At 28.8% G+C, this 22,018-nt stretch overlaps 3 protein-coding genes across 3 annotated transcripts; 1 reads left to right on the forward strand and 2 right to left on the reverse strand.

Moving 5' to 3' along the window:
- Positions 1 to 6,874: 6,874 nt before the first annotated feature.
- On the reverse strand, positions 6,875 to 9,775 carry LOC112686144 (LIM domain-binding protein 3-like). Its single transcript, XM_025558320.1, has 3 exons — positions 9,637 to 9,775; positions 8,402 to 8,844; positions 6,875 to 7,528 (listed from the first exon to the last, which is right to left on the reverse strand). The coding sequence occupies exons 1-3, from the start codon at positions 9,646 to 9,648 to the stop codon at positions 7,201 to 7,203; spliced, it is 783 nt and encodes a 260-aa protein (XP_025414105.1). The 5' UTR covers positions 9,649 to 9,775; the 3' UTR covers positions 6,875 to 7,200.
- Positions 9,776 to 17,523: 7,748 nt separating this feature from the next.
- On the forward strand, positions 17,524 to 19,883 carry LOC112686053 (adhesive plaque matrix protein). Its single transcript, XM_025558160.1, has 2 exons — positions 17,524 to 17,615; positions 19,067 to 19,883. Exons 1-2 carry the CDS (start codon positions 17,604 to 17,606, stop codon positions 19,757 to 19,759), a joined length of 705 nt encoding a protein of 234 aa, XP_025413945.1. The 5' UTR covers positions 17,524 to 17,603; the 3' UTR covers positions 19,760 to 19,883.
- On the reverse strand, positions 19,872 to 21,197 carry LOC112686054 (cuticle protein 12.5-like). Its single transcript, XM_025558161.1, has 2 exons — positions 21,090 to 21,197; positions 19,872 to 20,492 (listed from the first exon to the last, which is right to left on the reverse strand). Exons 1-2 carry the CDS (start codon positions 21,096 to 21,098, stop codon positions 20,097 to 20,099), a joined length of 405 nt encoding a protein of 134 aa, XP_025413946.1. The 5' UTR covers positions 21,099 to 21,197; the 3' UTR covers positions 19,872 to 20,096.
- Between the last annotated feature and the right edge of the window lie 821 nt (positions 21,198 to 22,018).

Below are 22,018 nucleotides of genomic sequence, written 5' to 3' on the forward strand. Positions count from 1 at the left end.
TGCGTCTCACTTAGATCACCGTAGTTACACGAAAATTGACCGCATCTGTAGTGCATTCTGGAACACTACGGTACACCATTGTGTGTTTCAGTTTTGGACTTATTTGCGTCACATGGCAGTTGGCTAATATTTAACTTGATTGAATCAACGGTATTTCTAATTAACACTCTACACATACTAAACTGTAGTTAACGTCTGTTCTATTTATTCATTTCGGATTTTAAGAGTATATCATATTTTATCATTAAATTAACTGTTCAACTTTTACAACTTTTTGTATTTAAACTAAATGAAATGGAATTTATACAAAAAGACTAATAGTAAGTGTTTAATTAACAAACTAACGAAATGTCAAGAATATATTTTTTTATTTTCGTATGCATTTGGCAAACGCATTAGTAAAATATTGAAAAAAAAAAATTATTCTTAGATTTCTATCGAAACATCTAATTTAATTTCTTAAGGAAAATTGGTTTACGAGCTATGGGTTTATGGGTTTGTTAATATTTAAAATCAGTTCATTAGGTAAACTTGAATCTTTCAAAATATAATGAAATATTAGTTATTTATATTTAATTATATTTATCGAATTTATTCTGAAGTAGTGAACTAAATACAAAATACAATCCGTACAAAAAAATAGTTCAAGGTAGTATCTTGTATATATATACATACATACATATATAATTTATTTTTAGTTTTTTAAATAATATAATCAAATAATTTTTTTTTTTATTTTTTGATATAAGAAAGTAAAATACATATACTTCAATAGATTTCGAATGAACTACGAAGTATAGAAATGGGCTTAACAAAATTTAAGTTATTCTATTATATTATTAGACCAAACCTAACTAAATTTGATGATTTATTTATTGATGTGTATAAAATGGAATTGGCTATTTTGTAATGCCAAATTCTACGTGAAATAAATTGCATATTATTCTTATGTAAATTAAGATTATGAAATGATATTCTTTTATTATCAAGAAAACGATTTGAAGAAATACATACCTACTAAACCGATTTCTCAATATATATTATGCAATATGTGTAATAAAATGTATCATTATATTTGAAAACTAATTGTATAACTGACAGAATTACACTGTCACATCTAGATTCTGTAATATTAAATGTAAATAAGTTTTTTTTTCTTAATTCATATTTTATTTTAACCACATGAGTATATAAAAATATGAATAACTTAAATTTATTTCAACAGTATTGACAAACTGATTACCGGATATATTTTTCAACAATATGCTAGCTATATAATTTAGTTGTTGGTATAGGTACATCAATTTAATTGAGGTGATAAGTCAAATATTTAATATATCTACTATAAATGTCCCAAATCAGATTTTAGTTTAGAACACTTTAGTCTCACAATTGAATGTAATTCATTATTTGTACGAACTATAAAATAATTCAAAATTAATTATATAATTATCTATATCATAAGTACATGAGAATTTTTTTTAGTGCATGTTAAAAATCTAAAATATTTTTTTTTTTAAGTTCTAGAGTAAATTTATTTAAATAAATTATTATTAATAATTTGATTGCACTGAATAACTATAATTATTATACAAACAATTAATTTTATTATTTCGTTAAACTATATGGTGACAGTTAATACTTTCATACATTCATTCATCATTTTCGGAGAATAATATCAAAAATTTGTTTGTAGTTTATTCATAATTTAACATATATAATTTTAATTACATTTTACACCAGTTACAATTCACATGCTATATTTAAAGCGAATTTACTAGTTAAAATTATCTTAAAAAACAATATATAAGTGCAACAAATAAAATATTTTATGAAAAATATACCAAAAGTATTTAAAAAATAACTTAGATTTCGTAGACTATAGTTTTATTACATAGGATTTAGTACTCATATTATAGAAATGTTAAAACGTTTATAAGAAGTTAAATATAAATTAAGTAGCTCTTTTAAATGGATAGTTGATTACTCTTTAATTATTATGATTAATAAATATTTATAAAAAAAAAAAAAAATAAGTTTCAATTATATGTAATGTGCCGTGAGGATTTACTTTTTGATGGGAGTAATAGAAACTAATTTTTCTTTCCTCTCTAAATTATTAAGACTTCATAAGATATTTGTATACTATTGTTATGCTTATTAAGCATTTTTGTTTCGAGTTTTAAAAGTAAGTAAAAGTTTTTTGTAATAACGATTTTAATTTAATCGTGCATTTATACTCAATTTTCAGTTAGAGTAATATAAATTCTTTTTTTACTATGTTTGTACGCCATACGTTTTAATATAAAATAAAAACGATTATGAACTACATAACTACCTATTGTATTTTAAAAAGATAATGTATTTTGAAATAAGGTGATAATAGTTGTAATTATATAATATAATACATAATTAAGAGTAAAACATTGTTATACATGTTGTGCGTAAGCTAATAATTTTAAGCATACGTAAATGTGTATTAGTAATTGTATCATGATTATATTTTAGGATGCAATTTATAGATAATTTTATAATACTTGGCCTACAATTAATAATAATTATACATGTTATATTTGACCATAAGAATGAATGAACTGCTATTTTTATATTATTATTGTTTATTTTTATTTTCTTCATCCTAATGTTATATTTGAATCTTAATTATTGATATTCGCAGTACGCATTATAAAAACTGTTTATAATCATAAAGAAAATGTAAGTTAGTTAATTAAGTATCGCTTAAAAATTATCCATCTTAGATCATTAAAACAGAATTGTACTGCAAATAACCAGTTAGTTCACAAAAATTTTTATGACACCTAATAAGTGCCAAATATAACGATATAATATAATTAAGCGAATTCTGTTTCACCAATTATTTTTTTTATTGATTTTTCAACCAGGAACATAAATTTTTTGAATTTACTATAATATTTTATTGATTTTATTGATTTTAGGATGTTCATTATGTACTAGCATAAAAGCCACCAAATCAACATTCAATATATCCGATTCAATTTCAATAATTTTGAACGAATTCAAAACTTTATTAACTCGTAACATTATTAATGTTTTTTTTTAACAAACTCAGTACAAGCTTCTCATAATAGTTTATAGTATTATTATTAAATATTTTATCTTGAAACATCACTACAATTTAAATTATCTGTATTTAATTCCCTTAATATACTATACCAATATCAAATAACTGAAATATTTAATTGTTTTTTAAACATTAGAATCATATCATCAATAACATAAATATCATAAGCTATACTATAACACATTTTATAAATTTGTTAATGCATTAATTTAATGAAAAATTTAAAAGTAAATAAATAAAAAAAGTAAAAAATTAAACAAAAAATATGTATGCGTAATAATATTATACAATATATTATTAACATTGTTTCTTATGAATGTTTTTTTACATTGTAATTCTTTGTATTTTTTTTTATTTTATTTTTTATTTTTTTTTTTTGATACTTTATTATTAGTAAGTACAATCACATTATTTATTATCATCTACTAATAATAAATAATATATTAATATATGAAGTATTTGATATGGTTTATTATAATGTACAATGATATCAAGAAAATAAATATAGTAGGCGTAAGCATATAGGCAATCTAATAATCTCTATGAAAAATTAAACACAGAGAGTAGATTTAGCTCTCATTAAATTAAAAAATTTTAACTATCGATTGTTAGAAAAAACGTTAAATTATTATAATACACTGTAAATAATATTTTAGAGCTACTAGTATTAACGATATAAATTTATGTATGGTAAATGTATAATAACTGGTATTACATTAAAATATTAATAGTAATTTTTGTAAATAAAAATGTCTACTAGTAGAAAGTAACATATAAAAATAAGTATTAGATTGTCCAATAAATTATCTCTTATTCAATAAGACTCATATCCATAAGTCGATGCAAGTTTATGGAGAATAGACCTATTGGATAACAATGATTAACCAAGTGATCAATTATTCCTCATTCAATCCGTATAGTCTAGATAATTATAATTTCCATTACATAGATACAATAAATATTAAATTCAAAAGTTTTCTCGAGGGATAGGTAATCCTCCGAGAAAACTTTTGAATTTATTACATAATCATTGCATTTTGGAAATAATATTTGGTTTGTAGTAAAATATAATTTTCCAGAGTTTAATTTCGTACGGGTTAAAATTTACAATGATTACACAGAAAGTTAACAATAATAAACAATAATAGTAAAACAAGTAATAATAGAAATAATGATAAATAGTAATAATAGTAACAACTATAGAAAACAAAAATAATATATAGGTTTTAGTTAAAATGTGATGATGATAACATAAGGTTATAACATAAAATAGCGTGCAATAAACGGTTATAATCAATGATATTATGGTTCAAATATTTTATTTTAAAATAAGACTAATTCCTTATTTTTTTTTTATGTTGTTATCTAGAAAATATATATCATATAGTAATTAATTACACTTAACATTTATAAGAATACATCATAAAAACCAATAACAAATAATTTACAATTCAATAAAGTGGAAGAAAATAATTATGAGTGATTTTTAAATGACCAATGTAGCATAATATAGCGTAGTAATGTATTAGAGTAGTCTTTTAAAAAAGATACATCGGGCATTACTAGTCCTAGTTGGCCAATTTATCGATGATAGATGGATGATCACATCATCCAAGAATTTAACAACGAATATTTGTTCCTAAACTACGAGTCCTAATTCACTGACTTATAAAAAACATACGGTTTTCTTAATATAATAAATTTCTAAAGTTGTTATAGATTAAATGGAAAAAGTATAATGTTCTTAACGATAATATATAGAAATGTTTTTATCTACATTAAAATTATTTGGTTGTCATGTTCAAACGTTTTACCTAATAAAAAATCCCATTATGATACAGGTTTTGAGTATGAGACTTTTGTTGTGTCTAGTTTTTTTTCCCATTAGTATCAACTACAATTATAGATAATATATATAGATATATATATATATATACAGATTATACCTTTAATCGTGTTATCAACAATAACAAAACAATAGATCATTAGAAAAAAGAAAATTATAATTTTTAAAGTATATTAGTGTTTTAAAAAGTTAAACAGTATTTTTGTCCAATTATTTACTGTATGTTGAGCGTTGGATATCACTTTATGCAGGCTTTTAAGAGAGTATGTATTCAATTATTTGTTAAAATAATAAGCTTTGTAAGAATAAAAAAAAAGACATTAAATTAGTCGTATCTGTAATACAGTAAAATATTTAATTGTAGATTCTGTACACAATTGAAATATAATTTCGTGAAATAATTCTTAAATTATTTATTAAATAATTAATGTTATCAAATTTTAAGTTTGAAACATTAATCAATAAATTGGCCGAGTTGAAAATTTAAGTAATTTCAACAATTTTTTATCCATTGAAATTAAATTACTATTTTTATCAAAATAAATGTAAATAATTATTAGGTGAAATATTACACTATTTCTACAGTCTTTTTAGTTTTTATTTTATTCACATGGAAAAAAAATTATTGGTATAGTTGAAAAATTACATCTCTAGATATAGATAAGTAATCCTTGATTTAAAATGTTGTAGTATAAAATATACAAGCAGTTTTTTACAACTAAATATTTAAGAAAAATCTCATTGTAAAATCAATACGATCGTTTACAATTTAGATCAAAGCAATATTATAGATTATATTACCATAATTTGTCTCAGCTATAATAATTAATGTTAATCATATTTATAATATTAATTATTGCATAGTTTTAGTATCGTACCATTTTCTAATGTTTGATTATATACCAAAAACTAAGCTAATAAGTAATAATATTTTTTTCTGACTTATTTACATATCAGTATTATTAAATTTATAACAAAAGAGTATTATTTGAAAACAATTCTAGTTTACAATATTTTGTGAGATACGAAAGTTAATATTTAAAAAATATGTATGCATTATATCTAGCAAAATAAACATTTTCAAATAAAAAATATGCGCTGTATATTCATAATTCATAATTATATCAGTTAAAATTACTGTTTTTAATATATTTTTTTGTAATTTAATAATAATAAATAAAACATTTTATTTTATATCAGATATAAAATAAAAAATAATAATATATATAATGCATTGTAAACATTGTAAGCATTATGAGTTATAAACATCCGACCAATATTCTGTACCTTCGCATAACTATTCTTGCTAAATAATATTTTGATTTTCGCTTGACCTAGTGTTATCTTTTTTTTTTTAAAAAAAAGTTGTGATCAACTATCGCACTAAAATAAACCACCTCAAGATAAGTTAAGCGTATTTATACTCCACCATAAATAAGATAGTTAGAATTGCATACAGTCATATAATTTAAGCATGTTGTTTCATTAAAATAAATATAAGCTCTTATTGGAAAATTTTTTGCATTTTTCTTTCATATCGGAAAAACTATCGAGAGCAATTAAAAAATTATACCTCTGAAAACTACAATGTCTATATTTTTGACTTTAGTTAGTAGTTCTACTTAAAAGTTTGACATTCAGTTTAAGAAAACTTAAATTAATACATTCCTCGTTTAGCTCATATAATACGATCACCTTTTACCATAAATAATTGCAGATTTTATTAAAAATTCCAAATTGAACATAATATATCAGTTTCTTGTGGATCATTTGAATTCATATTGAATTTATTTTATATGTTGAACTAATAAAAAAAAAAAAAAAAAAAAACAGGAAAATGATTTCCGGGATCTAGTAACCAGGTGTTTTTGTTTTCCGCGTTTTCGACGACTCTTTGAACGTATATGAAAATAATTTGAAAACGATTTTTATGGATGTCATAATGTTATATTTATTTTTTACTATTGCGTTTGAAATACATACTAGTCAACAAGGTTATTATACAAAATAAAAAATTATTCATAAAAATGCCCATCGGCAACGTGTATGGTATCAGTCCACAATTATCATCAGTACCGTAACACTTGAGTGCTTACATAACTTATTTACATATATTTATAAGAACGCGGTTATATACAATAATATGTAGTCAAGTGTCACGTCGCTGTCCGAAAAGGAAAACGAATATCGTTACAAGAAGACAGAAACAGGATACACGGCTGTCGAGGGTGCCTTACGTCGCGGACTTATACTACCAGCCGCTGAGCCATTTGGTCCACTTGGGCTCGTGGTAGATGTGCTTGATCTTGTACACGGGCACCGGGTACGGTCGGTCCACCGGCACCGGGACCTTCTTCTCGATGTGCACCGGGTACGGTTTGTCCACGGGGTACGGCACGGGTTTCTCGACCGGGTACGCGACCGTCTTGATTACCGGCACCGGGTACGGCACTTGGACGGGCACGGGTTGCGGCACGCCCACGGCTACGGTCCTGTACACGGGCACGGGTATGGCGCGGTTGATCTCGACGTGTTGCGATATGACGTGTTCGGGTCCGTACGCCGGGGCGTAAGCGGGTCTGGAAAATCCGATTGAAAAGGAAAAAAATTAGTTAAAAAAAAATGAAAAAAGAAAACAAATCGGTGTTGCACATGTGGATACACCATTATGGTTGTACGCGTGCGTTGTTTTTTTCCCCGTTTAATTTTTCCACACCGTTATCATTATCATTATTATTATAATCATAACTATCCGGACGACAGTCGTTTTCACGGATTTGCTCTCGTGGCGGCGGTAAACGATGTAATAATTGGTCGCGGCCCACTGTCAACAATGCACGCGATTTCCGTCCGGCGGCGCGGAATCGATTACGCGTGGGCTGCGAGTTTTACCATGAAAACGTGTCCGGTTACGGCCAAAGACACCGGTTAGGTTGTTACGTGGCCACCAGCCACTGATGTAATGTTAGTATAATAATGATAATGTTGTGTGCACAACGAGGTATGACGGAAACGATGCGACTGCGGGCGACGAGAAGAACACGACGTCGGAAAAACGTCGTTCTCGTCCCGTTTTCGACCACTCGATCCCGCCTAACCGAGAACTACGGTCGAAAGATCTACATTACATTTGAACATCGTCGTTGTTACAACTGTAACAGCGGACATGCAGTCGAAACGTGAATTTTATATAATTTACGTAATCCTCGTTTTTCTTCTCTCTCTCTCTCTCTCTCTCTCTCTCTCTCTCTCTTTCTCTTCTCCTCTCGTCGTCCACGGTTTTCCATGAATTTTTTTTTCCTCTATGTACGTTATGCAAAAAAAATGAATTTCAATTATTCACGGTCACCACCGTCGCTCGACCAATCCCCGTACGCACGCGAACGCGATCAATACCAACGGAAACGACAACGAGATCGTCGCCGTAACCGTAATCCAAGCGTATAACTTACCCAGCGGAATACGCGGTAGGTCCGTAACCGTAGGCAGCTGGCGCGGCGGCGATGCCGACCGGAGCGGCGGCCGCGGCGTAAGCGGACGGGCCGGCGTAAGCGGTGGGGGCCGCGTAAGCCGACGGGCCGTAAGCCGCGCCCGAACTGTAAGCGATCGGGCCCGAGCTGTAAGCGACCGGAGCCGGTACGTCGGCGGCCGCGGAGGACGGCGCGTAAGCTTCCGCGCTGGGCGCGTACGAATCGCCGGCGTCGGCCACGCCGGACGGAGCGTACGCCTCCTCGGCGCCGTACTCCTCGCCGACCACGCTACGTTTGTTGGACTGATGGTCCTCGTCGACCGACTGCTGCTGCTGCTGCTGTTGCTCCACATTTTTCGTCTGCTCGACGGCCGCGTCCTCCGCGCGCACGGCGACCGCGACGAAACCGACCAGACCGATGATCACCTGCAGCGCACGGTGAAAAACGAATTGAACAATTTTCTCCGCACATCCTGGGCGCTTGCTCGTGAACCGGAAGACGACAACCGTTCCGACATGTCTTCCGGTTCGCGTACCGTTCGCAAACGATTTCGCCCCCTTAGCACGGGTCGTCTGCCAAACGTGCCCTATCCTATACCAATTTACATGCCTCCCCCGCCCCCACGTGTAATCGCAATCGGATTATTTGTTAATTTTTTTTTTTTTTTTACTGGCTGAAATCGCGATATACCGTCGGTTCGGATCTCGAGAAAAATGTTTGATGAACTCGAAACGTATCAGGGAGTCACTGACGACGTCAGTATTTAGATATGCCCCTATTCATTGAACGGCTAAAAATTGTTGTTCGTAATCGTTGGTCAATGATTAATCGAGTTATTATGATAGAAAATATTATATTGCTCTTATAATTTGATGAATTGAACAGCATAAAACAGCATAAAACGCGTATCGCGTTGTAAAAGAGTATCTAATGAAAACCATAATGCTTTCGCTATCTGTATGGTATTAAAAAATACCGTGTTTCTAAAGAAAAAAAAAATGCTGATAGAAATCCCATGATTTTTCTTGATCTTAGTTTAACATATTTCTCCCGCATTTTTGATGATGAACTAATGTGTTTTTATGAAAATGTTAGTAGTTAAACACTAATGATTGTTCGATGAAAAAAAAAAAAATTGCGACGCGTACAATTAGGTTTGAAAATTGTTCACCCAGAAATTACAAATAATCATAGTTGAAATAATAACAAAAACTCACGTGTATTTTCATTTTGAACGATTCGATTCCGTTGATTTTTTTGATAACAGTATGCACGTTTAATTGGGTATGTGGCAGTGTTCCCGTTTATGGTTCGCACTGTGGCGTGTGCTGTTGTTGACTGACGATTTTCACGGAGCAATCGGATTATATATACTACTTTGATCGTACGCATTTTTCTATAAGACTTTCTCCGGGGCAACCGGGAATACTACCGGGGACCATCCTCCGGACAAACCGGTCGTTTGTAGAATTATTCCGATCCCTTGTCAACCGACCGTTGTATATCTGATATATGGCCGTATGGTGTCGTGACTATAGTGACATAACTAACCATAAAAACCGGTAACGATTCTGATAAGGAAATCGGTATATTTACTCTATGAAATTATTACTTTTTTTGAAAATTTGATCAACTAAAATTGCATTGTTCGGTTAACAAAAATCTTCAATCGATTTAGATTTGGAGGTCTTCTTCCCCAAGCCTTTAGATTTGATAAGCAATAGAGGAATTAACGACTTGATAAATAAAACCGATCAATTCTTATGGTGATTTCTTATTTCGATTAAGAATTTTAAAACTTCAACATAACCAATAATTAGGCTGTTACTGAATCTAATACTTATAAATTAACCTTTAAAGGCCTTTAATATTCAAAGTAGAAAGTAATTATAAAATTTTTCTCAACGTTTTTGATCATATTTATTGGTTATTGCTGTTTAGATAGTATACTATTAGTAAACCGAAAAAAATAACAATTTGGATTTTATAAATACCACAATCCTTCAAATATAATTACAATTAGCTATTTAGGTATATATATAACAATACATATATTATTTATTATATTACTTAGGTATTTGAATACAAAAGTATTATATTTTTTCACTAACAAGGTGTAAATATTTTGTTCACTATGTTCATTATATGATTTAGTTGAAACTGTTTTGATTTGGTATGTAAAATATTTTTATTTTATTTGTAAGATATATTTTTATTATATAATGGTAGACATTTTAATGTGTTTTGTATTACATACACCTTAGAAAAATTAGTTTTGTGTATCAGTAAAAAATGTTCAATAACAAACATTGTTCACTTGTATATCTACTACTATTATACTTTAATTACCAGAATTAATATGGAAATGTATTAACTTATCAACTACTGCTTTTTCTTATTCTCAGAGCTAATATATGGCCCGTGGTTGTAGGTATGTACTTGTATAATTTTGGAACCTTATGAATTTTAAGTATAAACGCATGAAAATTGTATAACAATAAATAAAATAACACACAAAAATACGAAATTAATTGTTTTTTAAATTTATAAATCATATGTAAAGCAAACATCTTAATAGTACATAGTACTTGACTATGTATATAGTCTATACTTGACTGTATAGAATCAAAAAGAAAAAAAAAAATAATTTTGAATATGGTGGATGTAAAAACAATATTTAAATATTTTTCTCCTTCTTTTTTTCTTTCTCCAAACTATTTGGGTTCAGCCATCCTTGTCCTAAACCTTCATTCGTCTCGATTTTCCACATCCCCTACGCATGCACTAATGGCCTTCATATCATTCTCAATCGAATCCAATCATATATTTTTTTGATCTTTTTCTTCCTCTTTTCCCTTCAATAATGTTCATTTTCATAAAAAAACCATTTAAGTCATTATAAATTATTACTTTAACACCGGGTAATGTTCAAAATCAAATATATTTATAAAATAAATAAATAAATAAAAAATAAATAATTGTTATTAATCATTTAGTAGATTTTATTTTTATAATACAATTCCTTATAAAGGCGAGTTTAATTTAGGAGAAAATAATATCTATACAGGTTAGAATTCCACTTTCTATTGTTTAAAACTTCCATAGAATGTTTTATATTTACGGTAAATACATTTCCTTATTCGAAAAGTGATTCCGTTATATATTATCAACTCAACTATAATTTTTTAAAAGAAATAAAACTTGGGTATTTTTCAATTTAAATTATTTCTAAAGTATACTATAACTGTTTAAGTAAAAATATTGGTGATTTTATTTCATATTAATTACATAAAAGTATTGAAATTAAATTATCAGGGCTTACTTATATCTGGTAATAAAAAAATATTCAACTATCTCAAGGTTTTATCATTTTGTATTTTTTAAGTCTACTTAATTTACAATATTTTTGTATGTGAGAAATACTCTAAAATACTTTATGATTCTTATACAAGTCCAGAGTTACATTAAAAAATTATTATTTTTAAATTTTTTGATAGTTTTCCTTATTGTTAATAAAATGTGAATCAACACCAACAATATTTTAAAAGGTTTTTTATTGTTAGGTTAGGTTAAATTTTTTTATAATATTTTTACTATTACAAATTATTTATTTTAGATTTCTATAGACATAATATTATGTTTACAATAAAAAAAAAAAAATAGATATTTGATTATAATAGGTATCTTCCTTTTGGGGTTACATAGTTAATATTTGAAAATATTGATATAATTTTACTTCATAAACATTTTTACAAAGTTTTGAATATCTATGTTTGAATTTAATTTATGAATGTGAATGGTCAATTTTCTGTTATGATAAATTCCTTAAAGTTTGCCCTTATTTTAGCCTTGCAAGATTAAATCACATCATATTATCAGATATAGTATGAGTTTCTATAACAATATTCACTAAAAAAAAAAAAAATATTTAAAATCAATGAATTCAGTAGAAAAAAAAAATCGCTTATCTAATTGAAAACTTGTTGTATAGTATTACTAAATTAGCTTTCTATCCGCGACATTGAGCTTGTCACCGTGTGAATTAAAACTCAGTGGCATTGCCAGTATAACTGTATATGATCAGTATATGACTTGTGTCTCATTCAGTTTCGCCTACTAAAATATCATAATAAAATACAATCATAGTGGTACTACACGAATACGCATTTAATACGTAATTTCATTAAGTCATTATGTAGTTTTATGAATGACATTCCTACTTTAGGTGAATAATTTTACACTAAAAGGTAAAAAAAAAAAATTATTTTATTTACTTGTTTCTCCAATGGTTATGTCAAACTCGTAACGGGTAGGAGTAATATTTAAGAAAACAACGGGGGAGGGGGGCTGATTACAATAATCAAGAGGTATAATAAAATATTAATAACGAAAACGTAAGATCAATAGTCGAATTTCAGGCTGCCAAACAAGTTTCCTTAAAAAAAATCTTCAATTCTTTTACCGAAATCATTAGCATGAGTATAAGATACGATTATTTCCAAAATCACGTGACTTCTCTGCGACATCAATCACTTTCTATTATAATTGACCAAAAATGGTAAGTCTAGGTATTTTGTAACTTTTTTCAATTTGGCAATCATAAAACTGATTCTATCACCAGGTAACATTAATTTCACCTAATGTTATATTATATATTTATTACGTGAGCAGTGGCTTTACTGTCTATCAACTGTAAATGATAGATATAACCTTGTGGCTTGTACCATAAATGTTTATTTAAATATTATTTGTTAATATTAAAGTATATATGGATCAAATGATATATAATTTATTAAGATGTAGAAGTATTAAATATTGATTTTATCCAAAATCAGTTAAAACATGTCTTAAAAACTATGTACACAAATATTAATAGTGAATATTGGTATACCTACAGGTATATTATAGAAGAAAAATATTTATAAGAAAATTTTAATTGTAATTATTTAAATTTAAAATCAACATTACCTATATCATTACATATATAAATATCGTGTTACTCCCTTACTTTGTATTATGCACTGATTGCATGAGTTCTTTATTTATCATGGTAAATAGACAATTGACATAGACTTATCTACAATACTAAGAGTAATATTGAACATCAGTAATTATTTTTGTCCACCAGTATAATTTTAAGCTAAAAATAAAAAATACTTTCAATTCTCGTCCAATAATTTTAGTAAGTTTAAATTTTTATCTTATGACTAGAATAAAAAGAGAGAGAGTTAACAAGAAGTTGTGTTTTATAAATTATTATTTATATTTTATAATTTAATGTTAATAAAGTAATAAATTTCTTTTTTATTTTAATAAATTTTAATCGCAAAAAAAAGGAAAAGATTTTTCACTATTATAAATTTTATTATAATATTAATCATAAAATAAAACTAAAAAAATTAAATTTAACTCAAAGTATAAGTATGCATGAAAAATAAGAAGAAAAACTTATACTTTTAATTTATGTAAAAGTGAATTAAATATAATTTAATATTGGTTATAGCATTAGTTATTTATATTCATATTTATTAGTCATATTATTATTTATACTTAATAGTTAATAATTATTAAGTACATACTATATTACTATTATTATGTCTAAGTAAATAAATTGTTTATTTGTAATATAAGCTCAAAATGTATTATATCCCATTGGCATTATACGAATAAAATATATGTTGAAAAAAAATTCAAATTCCAAAACTATTTTATAATTATTATGAAATTGAATAAGTAAATTAAAAAATCGTTTTATAAGTAAGTTATGATTATTTTCATTTTTAATTTACCACTAAGATTAGCTGATAAATTAGCGAGTATAGAAATACATTTGAACTAGCTGTTGAACTTCAAAATTAAAATTAATTATTAATTATTGATATTTAAAATATGATAACCAAATTATTTAGATATGTGCATACTGAAATAAATATAAGTAAGTAAAATAGGTAAATAGGTATTAGTTTTTAATTCGTATAATTAAAACTGAACTGATCAAAGGTTCATATATAATTAATGAAATAAATAAAGTAAAAAGATTTTGAAAATTTTCAATAGTAAATAATTTTATGGAAAACAACTAAATATTTTTATAATTTTAGATATTTCATAATATTTTATTTTATTTTAATTAGTTACACGGGCTCTATATAAGTCATTTGGACATTAAATATTACATATTTTTTTTAACAGAATTCTTTATAAAATCAAAATTGAATCTATACATTTATTCATTAATATAATAAGAAAAAAAAATCTATCCAATTAAAATAACTTATGTTATAAATATATACACAGCTTAGCAAATCGTCGGAGGCAGGGTCTGCATTAGTAAATTAATTAAGCGTCTTAAAGGCTCATTAGCCATATAGTTTGTGGTAGCATGTGGGACATTCTGTAGAGGGCCTTGGAACGAAATGAACGGGAAGGAATTTATATACCTATATAATTTATACATTATATGCCTATTTTTTAAATAAATTAGGTTGTTTTATCCTGGATAAATATGAAATCGTACATGTTTTAATGTTCATATTATACATACTATTACTTAATAATTATAATTTTAATATAGTCAAATAACTTATGTTATAACATGAAAAAATGTGCATTAATAAAATAATATTAAAATATATCTAGGATATTAAAACATAATAAGGAAACACTAGTGAAATTTTGTTACGATGAATTTCAGTAAATATCACTAAATGAAAGAACGCAGATACGCATAAAAACCGGATCTGCAAGTTGTAACAAGTGGCTGAGCCTAATGCGTGTTAATACATTTTATATCTGTCAAAAAATATTTCCTTACAAGTTGAAATTTATTGCATATTGTTTTGTTATTTCCGGTGTCATCATAAATTAAATTATATATTATATCACCATATAATTCTCTTCGATATTAACTACCGTCAAAGTAATTATAATTTTTAACTATGAATTTTATAATACGATCAAATATTTTTTATTTATGATAACTAAAATTACATTATACTTTATTATTCAGCGGAAATGCGCAGTATTTTTCATTGATCAGTTATATAAAAATAGCAAAAATATTTTTTATTATTATCATAGATGAAATAACATCGAAAGTATGTGATGAAAGATAATGTTTAATTTACACTTAACTATAAATTATTAAGTTAAATAATTTATTGCAGTGTAGTAGAGCATATTTCACTTAGTTATATAGTGAAGAGCTATTTTATATGAATATTACTCTTTTGGGTTAAGCTCTAGAATTAAATTTACGGACTGAGGTTGGAATCATTGTTTAGTACCACAACAATTTAATTGTTATATAAATTGTTATGATTAAGCTTACTACTAGAATGCCAGTTCACCAATAGAAAATGGAGCAAAACAATAAACTCGAATAATTTAAATTTAATATATATATATATAGGTATATTACAGTTTCGAATTACGAAAATATGACGAAGCAATGATAAATATAAGGTTGCTGGCTCTCATTCTAATCTCTCATACGAACGAATTGATATTTGAAGACTGGCTACATCGAATTCAATTTCCAGGTCGAAATCGCCATTGAGAATTCCAGGCTTTTAAGATGACAGGTAATCTTTTATCGTTTAAGGCAATGGTTTTCAACCCAAGGGTCGCAAAAGATAGTTTGGAGGTCCCCAAAAATAATGAATAAATTGTTATTAATTTCAAAATTTATTAATTTAATCTAATTATTATGAAAGTACAATAATATTTCAAATAAAATAGCGTGAAGCGTAATCTTATCTGCAGATACTGTTATGTCTACGGATTATTAATTATAAGCGGTTGTGGTCACCGGTCTTAATTGGATTGACATTTAATATCTGGTTACTTTTACACTTGTACCGTATGCGTGTATTTCAATAATTTTAGTCAATTATTAGATAACAGCTTTTAATATAAAACCTAGCATGGAAATTATAATTTAGAAAATTTCAGCACAAGTTTCCCGTTAAAACAAAAAGATTACTAATGTATATTTTCATATTATTTATTTTTTTTAAATGTTTTTAATCTTTTTAAATGTACGTATTCAAACATACTTCATTTTCTATTATTTATTATGTGTAAGGCTCACATTAAAAAAATAAAAATTTGTGGTTGCGATTTGGAAAAGGTTGAAAATCACTGATCTAAGGTAAAAGTCATTCTGAATAAGCGCTGGAGACTATCGTAGATATGAATGAGAGACTAATGTCTGAATAACTGATGGGAATTGCATGGTATTTTATAGGTGAGATTTGGCTATAATAAATTGTAGTGGATATATTCATTGTGTTGGATCTGGTACAAACTTGTGTATTTTTTAACTCTCGTCCACTAAGACGTAAAAATACTACCGCGTTTAAAAACAATTATTGGTATAAAAACTATTTACATTTAAATAAGCGATTCGTTTTCAATTGATAATATTAAACGTAAACATTGTTTCAAGATACTATTTAAGTACTATACTTGATATTAGTGAGACATGGATAATATTAAGAAAAAAAAACTAAACTCTTTGATGACACCTCGAGTAATCAAAACTAAAAAGAGAAAATGTAATTCATGTTTCTGTATTTAATTCAAGTCAGGTTCTATCATATGGTGACAAAGTATAAATTAGTGAATTTATTACCAACGTACTAATGCGATTGATAAAAATTGTACTAATTAGGTTGATCAAATTGAATCACTTCCTCACTCGTTTATCTGTATTGATTATGTTAATAGCAACAGTCGATAATGATAATCTTTGATGGTACTATATTACGTAAAAATTAATTTCAAAGACCTCGTTACTCAATGAGTTGTATACTGAAGGGTATTATGTTACCTATATGGAATATAAATACAAGATTAATTACTTTATAAAATGTGAACAATTTAGTTTCGAAATTATCATTATAGGAAGAAGATCGGATAAAAATGAAAAGAAAATGCGGTTAATTGTTGTTTAATAATAGTCAAGGTATGATGTAGAAAAATGTGGTTACTTAGTACTTAAGCAACCTTCTAATACTATTGTATGATGACAATAAGAAGAAGATTAGATATTTTGATTATCACATCAAAATTTCCAACGGTATATAAAAGGACTGATGCGTCCTAATACGAAGTACTAACACTTAGACTCTCGATTGGTTATTGTGGTTATTTTTTTATATAGGTTCAATACTTCAACAACATGAATTCTTTGGTGAGTAAATTTAATTCACATATAATTAAATTAGTTAAACCATATTTATTTTATAATATTGGTATCTACTTATGATATACAAATATATATGTTTAAGATATGATGTATATAAATATTTATGTCTATACATATTTAATATTTATTATGAAATAAAACTAATAAAATCACCAGTACAGAACGCATTTCTACTCGTAAATTTTGTTTAATTTCTCAAAGAGTACCTAAATTTGTATTCAATATGACAATTTAATATACTTAAATAATGATTCTAAATAAAAATCGATAGCCTAAAATTTTTAAACATATCAAGTACTAATAAAAATTAATTTTCAAGTTAAATGTCGGTGGTTTCGAGATATATTTATGGATTAATCTACGAGTATTAACATTTGAAAAATGTATATTTTATGAAATATGTTTTTGTAATAGAAAATAATTCCTGTGTCAAAATATTTACAGTATTATGTGTATAATTAATTGATATAATCGAGTTATAAGTTTAATAAAAATAACTACGTAGTTAAAAATTGTACAAATGTTCACTTTGAAAAATAACTGATCTATTGATATCTGTTGTATACACTTATATTTAAATATTGTTATATATAATTTGTTTAATTAACACACATTAGTAGTTTAGTAAGTTCAAAAAATTGTGTATACAATTTAATTTTTAAACTGTTTATATTAACGCGTTACGCATTTAAAATTATAAACATTTATTTTATTAATAAGGTAATATCTTACAAATTCTGAGAGTTGATATTTACTTATGATGGCTCAAATTAATTTAAGTCGTATTTATATATATATTATTATATTGTATATTTTATGTATCAAAAAATTTTATTCGATTTTCATTCCATTGGCGTGTTACGTATTATACAGTGCTTCTACTCGTACTTCTATACAAAAAAAAAAAAAAAACTATTAATCTTCTATACCTACTAAATTCGCAGACAATAATTATCTATTTCGCAGACATAGTCCTTTGATGCACAGTTTGTGCAGGAGATGTTCGGTTCTTACGCAACGGAAATACGAGTATTAAGTATAGGTACAATTATTTTGAATATATTTTTATAACGGGTTATGCACATGAACCGTAGTGATTTGTTATGATTGATACGTACATCGAGTTATTTACTATAACTATAATACGCTTATAAAAAAAATATGAAAATACTGCAGTAATATTGTATATTTTATGTAGGTATATTCTACCGTACTAACACAAACACGAGCTTCTCGAAATGTAATATAAAATGTAGTTGTCCTAAGCGACTACAGAAAAGTACAAAGTTTTAGTAAACAGTTTTAGTAGATATGCCCGTCGTAAAAGCACTTTTCGATGCACACCAAAAAAATGTGTATCGAATAGGTATAAGAGAATATTTTTAGCAACGATCGTGGTATTATATAATTTCTAAAACGACGTTTTTATTTCGTAGGTGATCGTCATGGTCGTCGTGTTCGTAGCCGCTGCTGCCGAAGTAAAGATCCCTCGAGCCGTCAAGGACGAGAAACGCGAAATCTCATCGTTCGGCAACGGCGGTGGTGGCGCGGTCGTCGTGCAACCGACACCGCAGCCCGCGCAACCCGCGTCCAACACGGTACCGACTGCGTACCAGCCGAGTTATTTGCCCACTTGCGTGGTGCAACCGAACGGCAACCCGTCGGTACCGGCGTACTACCCCGGCGCGGAGTCGTACGTGCCCGCGGCCCAGTACCAGCCGTCTCAATATCCGGTCGCGTACCAGCCGTCTCAATATCCGGCCGCGTACCAGCCGTCTCAATATCCGATCGTGTACCAGCCGTCTCAGTATCCGGCCGCCTATCAACCGTCACACTATCCGGCCGCGTACCAGCCGTCTCAATATCCAGCCGCGTACCAGCCGTCTCAATATCCAGCCGCGTACCAGCCGTCGCAATACCCGGCTGTCTTCCAACCGTCGCAGTATCCGATCACCTACCAACCTTCACAGTATCCGATCGCCTATCAACCGTCGCAATATCCGGTCGCGTACCAGCCGCAACAATCCTCGAGTCCGGTTCCGTATTCTTACAGTTACTTCAGTTCGTCGTCGCCCAACAACGGTAACAACGTCAACGGCAACGCGCCCGTGGTGTCGACGAAAAAATAATACGTTTTGGACGACCGAATGGACGGCACCCGGTTATTATAATATATTCCCGTAATAATAATATGCTGTCGAAACGATACGTCGATCGGACGAAATGAATAAACTCTAACAGTTTTTAAGACAATGATGTTCTTTTATTTAAACACGTTACAATATTATGTTGTTCATGAATATATACAATATTATAATATGGGTTATCATCGTAATCATCATCATCGGGGACGGTGATAACAATGATAACGGTGTAGTACGCGTTGCATGTATTCATGTAGAAATGTGTTTTTGTCGTGCGGGTCACTGGAGCGGGACCGCGTTAGTCGTGTACCACGAAGTCATCTCAGTAGAGGGACGAGGCGAAATACGGGGCCTTGTAGATGGGCGCGTGGTATGGGAGGGGAGCGTGATAGGACAGGGGTGCGTGGTAAGAGAGAGGGGCGTGGTATGGAAGAGGTGCGGCGTAGGAAAGAGGGGCATGGTAGGGAAGAGGAGCGTGGTAGGAAAGCGGGGCGTGGTAGGAGAGGGGTGCGTGGTACTTGATCGGCGAGATGATGGACGTCGGCAGGGCCAACGGGGCAGCTGGGTAGGTCAACGGCGCGTGGTAAGCAGCTGGAAATCCGTAGCCCAGTCCGTAGATGTTGCGCTTCTCGGTCGTCTTGGTTTGCTGTTTGTTGGCTTCCTCGGCGGCAAAAGTGCACACGATGACAGCGGCCAAAAGCAAAACGACAGCTACGAACTGAAATGTAAAAAAACGTCAATAATTATTATTGCACACGTGTGCCCTTAGGTTAGTAGTGGGAAGTAAAAGGAAGGACCGAAAAATGCGAAAATTTCCGCTTGATTTGTAGGTACGAGGTCCTGTGAACTACCTATTTCCGGGACTCCTTTTGAGTCAAAAATAATAATAAAGAATTGCAAAACTAATGTTTGATTAAATGAAAAAATATTTTAAAATTCATCGTCAATAGCTAAGATGATTAAACGATGATTAAACGATTTTAGCGAGCTTCCTCCGAGACCGTGTGGTTTGAAGTATCGTATGCGATTCCGTGTCGAACGCAAACGATCGTGAAATTGGAAGTATAAGTTTATATATAAGGAAAATCGATACCCAGCAAAAAAAAACTCATTCTATTGTACACTTGAAATTTGAAAATAAATTGAACAAACTAAATAAAAGTTGTAAAGAAACAATCGGTAAAAGATTTACACTCGATAAATCACATTGACAAATGTGTGCTGCTGCGTAATAAATGTCTAGAAACACCAGAATTGTAGTATGGTGGTGGTGAGACGAATAAGAATAAAAATACAATAAATAATATGTACTTACGGATTTCATGGTGATTGTTTTTTTGTTGATCGGCAAAGTGTAAATAATAGAGATGACGGTATTGTGCTTGCTGAAGAAGCTGATTGATGTGTGATCTATTTCGAATAACAGTAGTACGTTTTATAGTCCGGTGAAACTGGATCATTGATACCAGTCAAAGTAGCCGCCCCTGTACTTGATACCCAAATGGGCCTTGTTTATTAGTCTGAAAACTAGTTTACACTTAAACGCGTAATAAACAATTTATGTCCTCTTTTACCATCAACACACGAACCACATATTTCATCATTTTTGTCATATTATTAAACTCGATACACAATGATGTTTAATCAATAGTTATGATTCTTAATTTAGAATATAAGAAGGTTTAAGAAAGTTAATTGATTAATTTTATTTTGAGAATTAAACTAAAATATGAAATATGATTAGGATAAGTTGCATTGCGTGGCTCACGTATATAAACAACTAATAAGAAGGTAAAAAAGTAGATTTATTATCTGAAAAACGATTTATATTTATTTTATTTGTCTTGATTATTTTTTAATTATATACAGTGATAATTGACTTAATGCAATCCAAATAAACTTAAATAATGTTTAATGACAGCTATTATGCATTAATTTATCATCGTAAAATGTAATATTTACGTATAATTTAATTATTTATTTTATTGTATATAAAAGTACGGAACGTGTCCAATATCAATACAATTAAAGCACAATCAAACTGACTACAATTCATTTTTATAAAATTCAAAATCTTTGATCAAAATGCATTATTGCAATAGATATTTCTCAACCATTAAATAACCATTAAATGTTCTGTGTATACTTGAGAATTTAGGATTGTATAATCCATCATAGTCTTGTTGATATTTTGATTTTTATAAAATGTATAATATAGATACAATAGAACGTTTTAAAACAATT

The sequence above is a fragment of the Sipha flava genome, unplaced genomic scaffold (assembly GCF_003268045.1).
Source record: "Sipha flava isolate LNK unplaced genomic scaffold, YSA_version1 2_pilon_pilon, whole genome shotgun sequence".
NCBI classification, from domain to species: Eukaryota; Metazoa; Arthropoda; class Insecta; order Hemiptera; family Aphididae; genus Sipha; species Sipha flava.

What these genes read in the sequence shown, in the direction of transcription:
- LOC112686144 (XM_025558320.1), bottom strand. An exon ending in CCTACCGCGTATTCCGCTGG is followed by an intron (nt 7,529 to 8,401) that starts GTAAGTTATACG and finishes CGGATTTTCCAG; the next exon opens with ACCCGCTTACGCCCCGGCGT.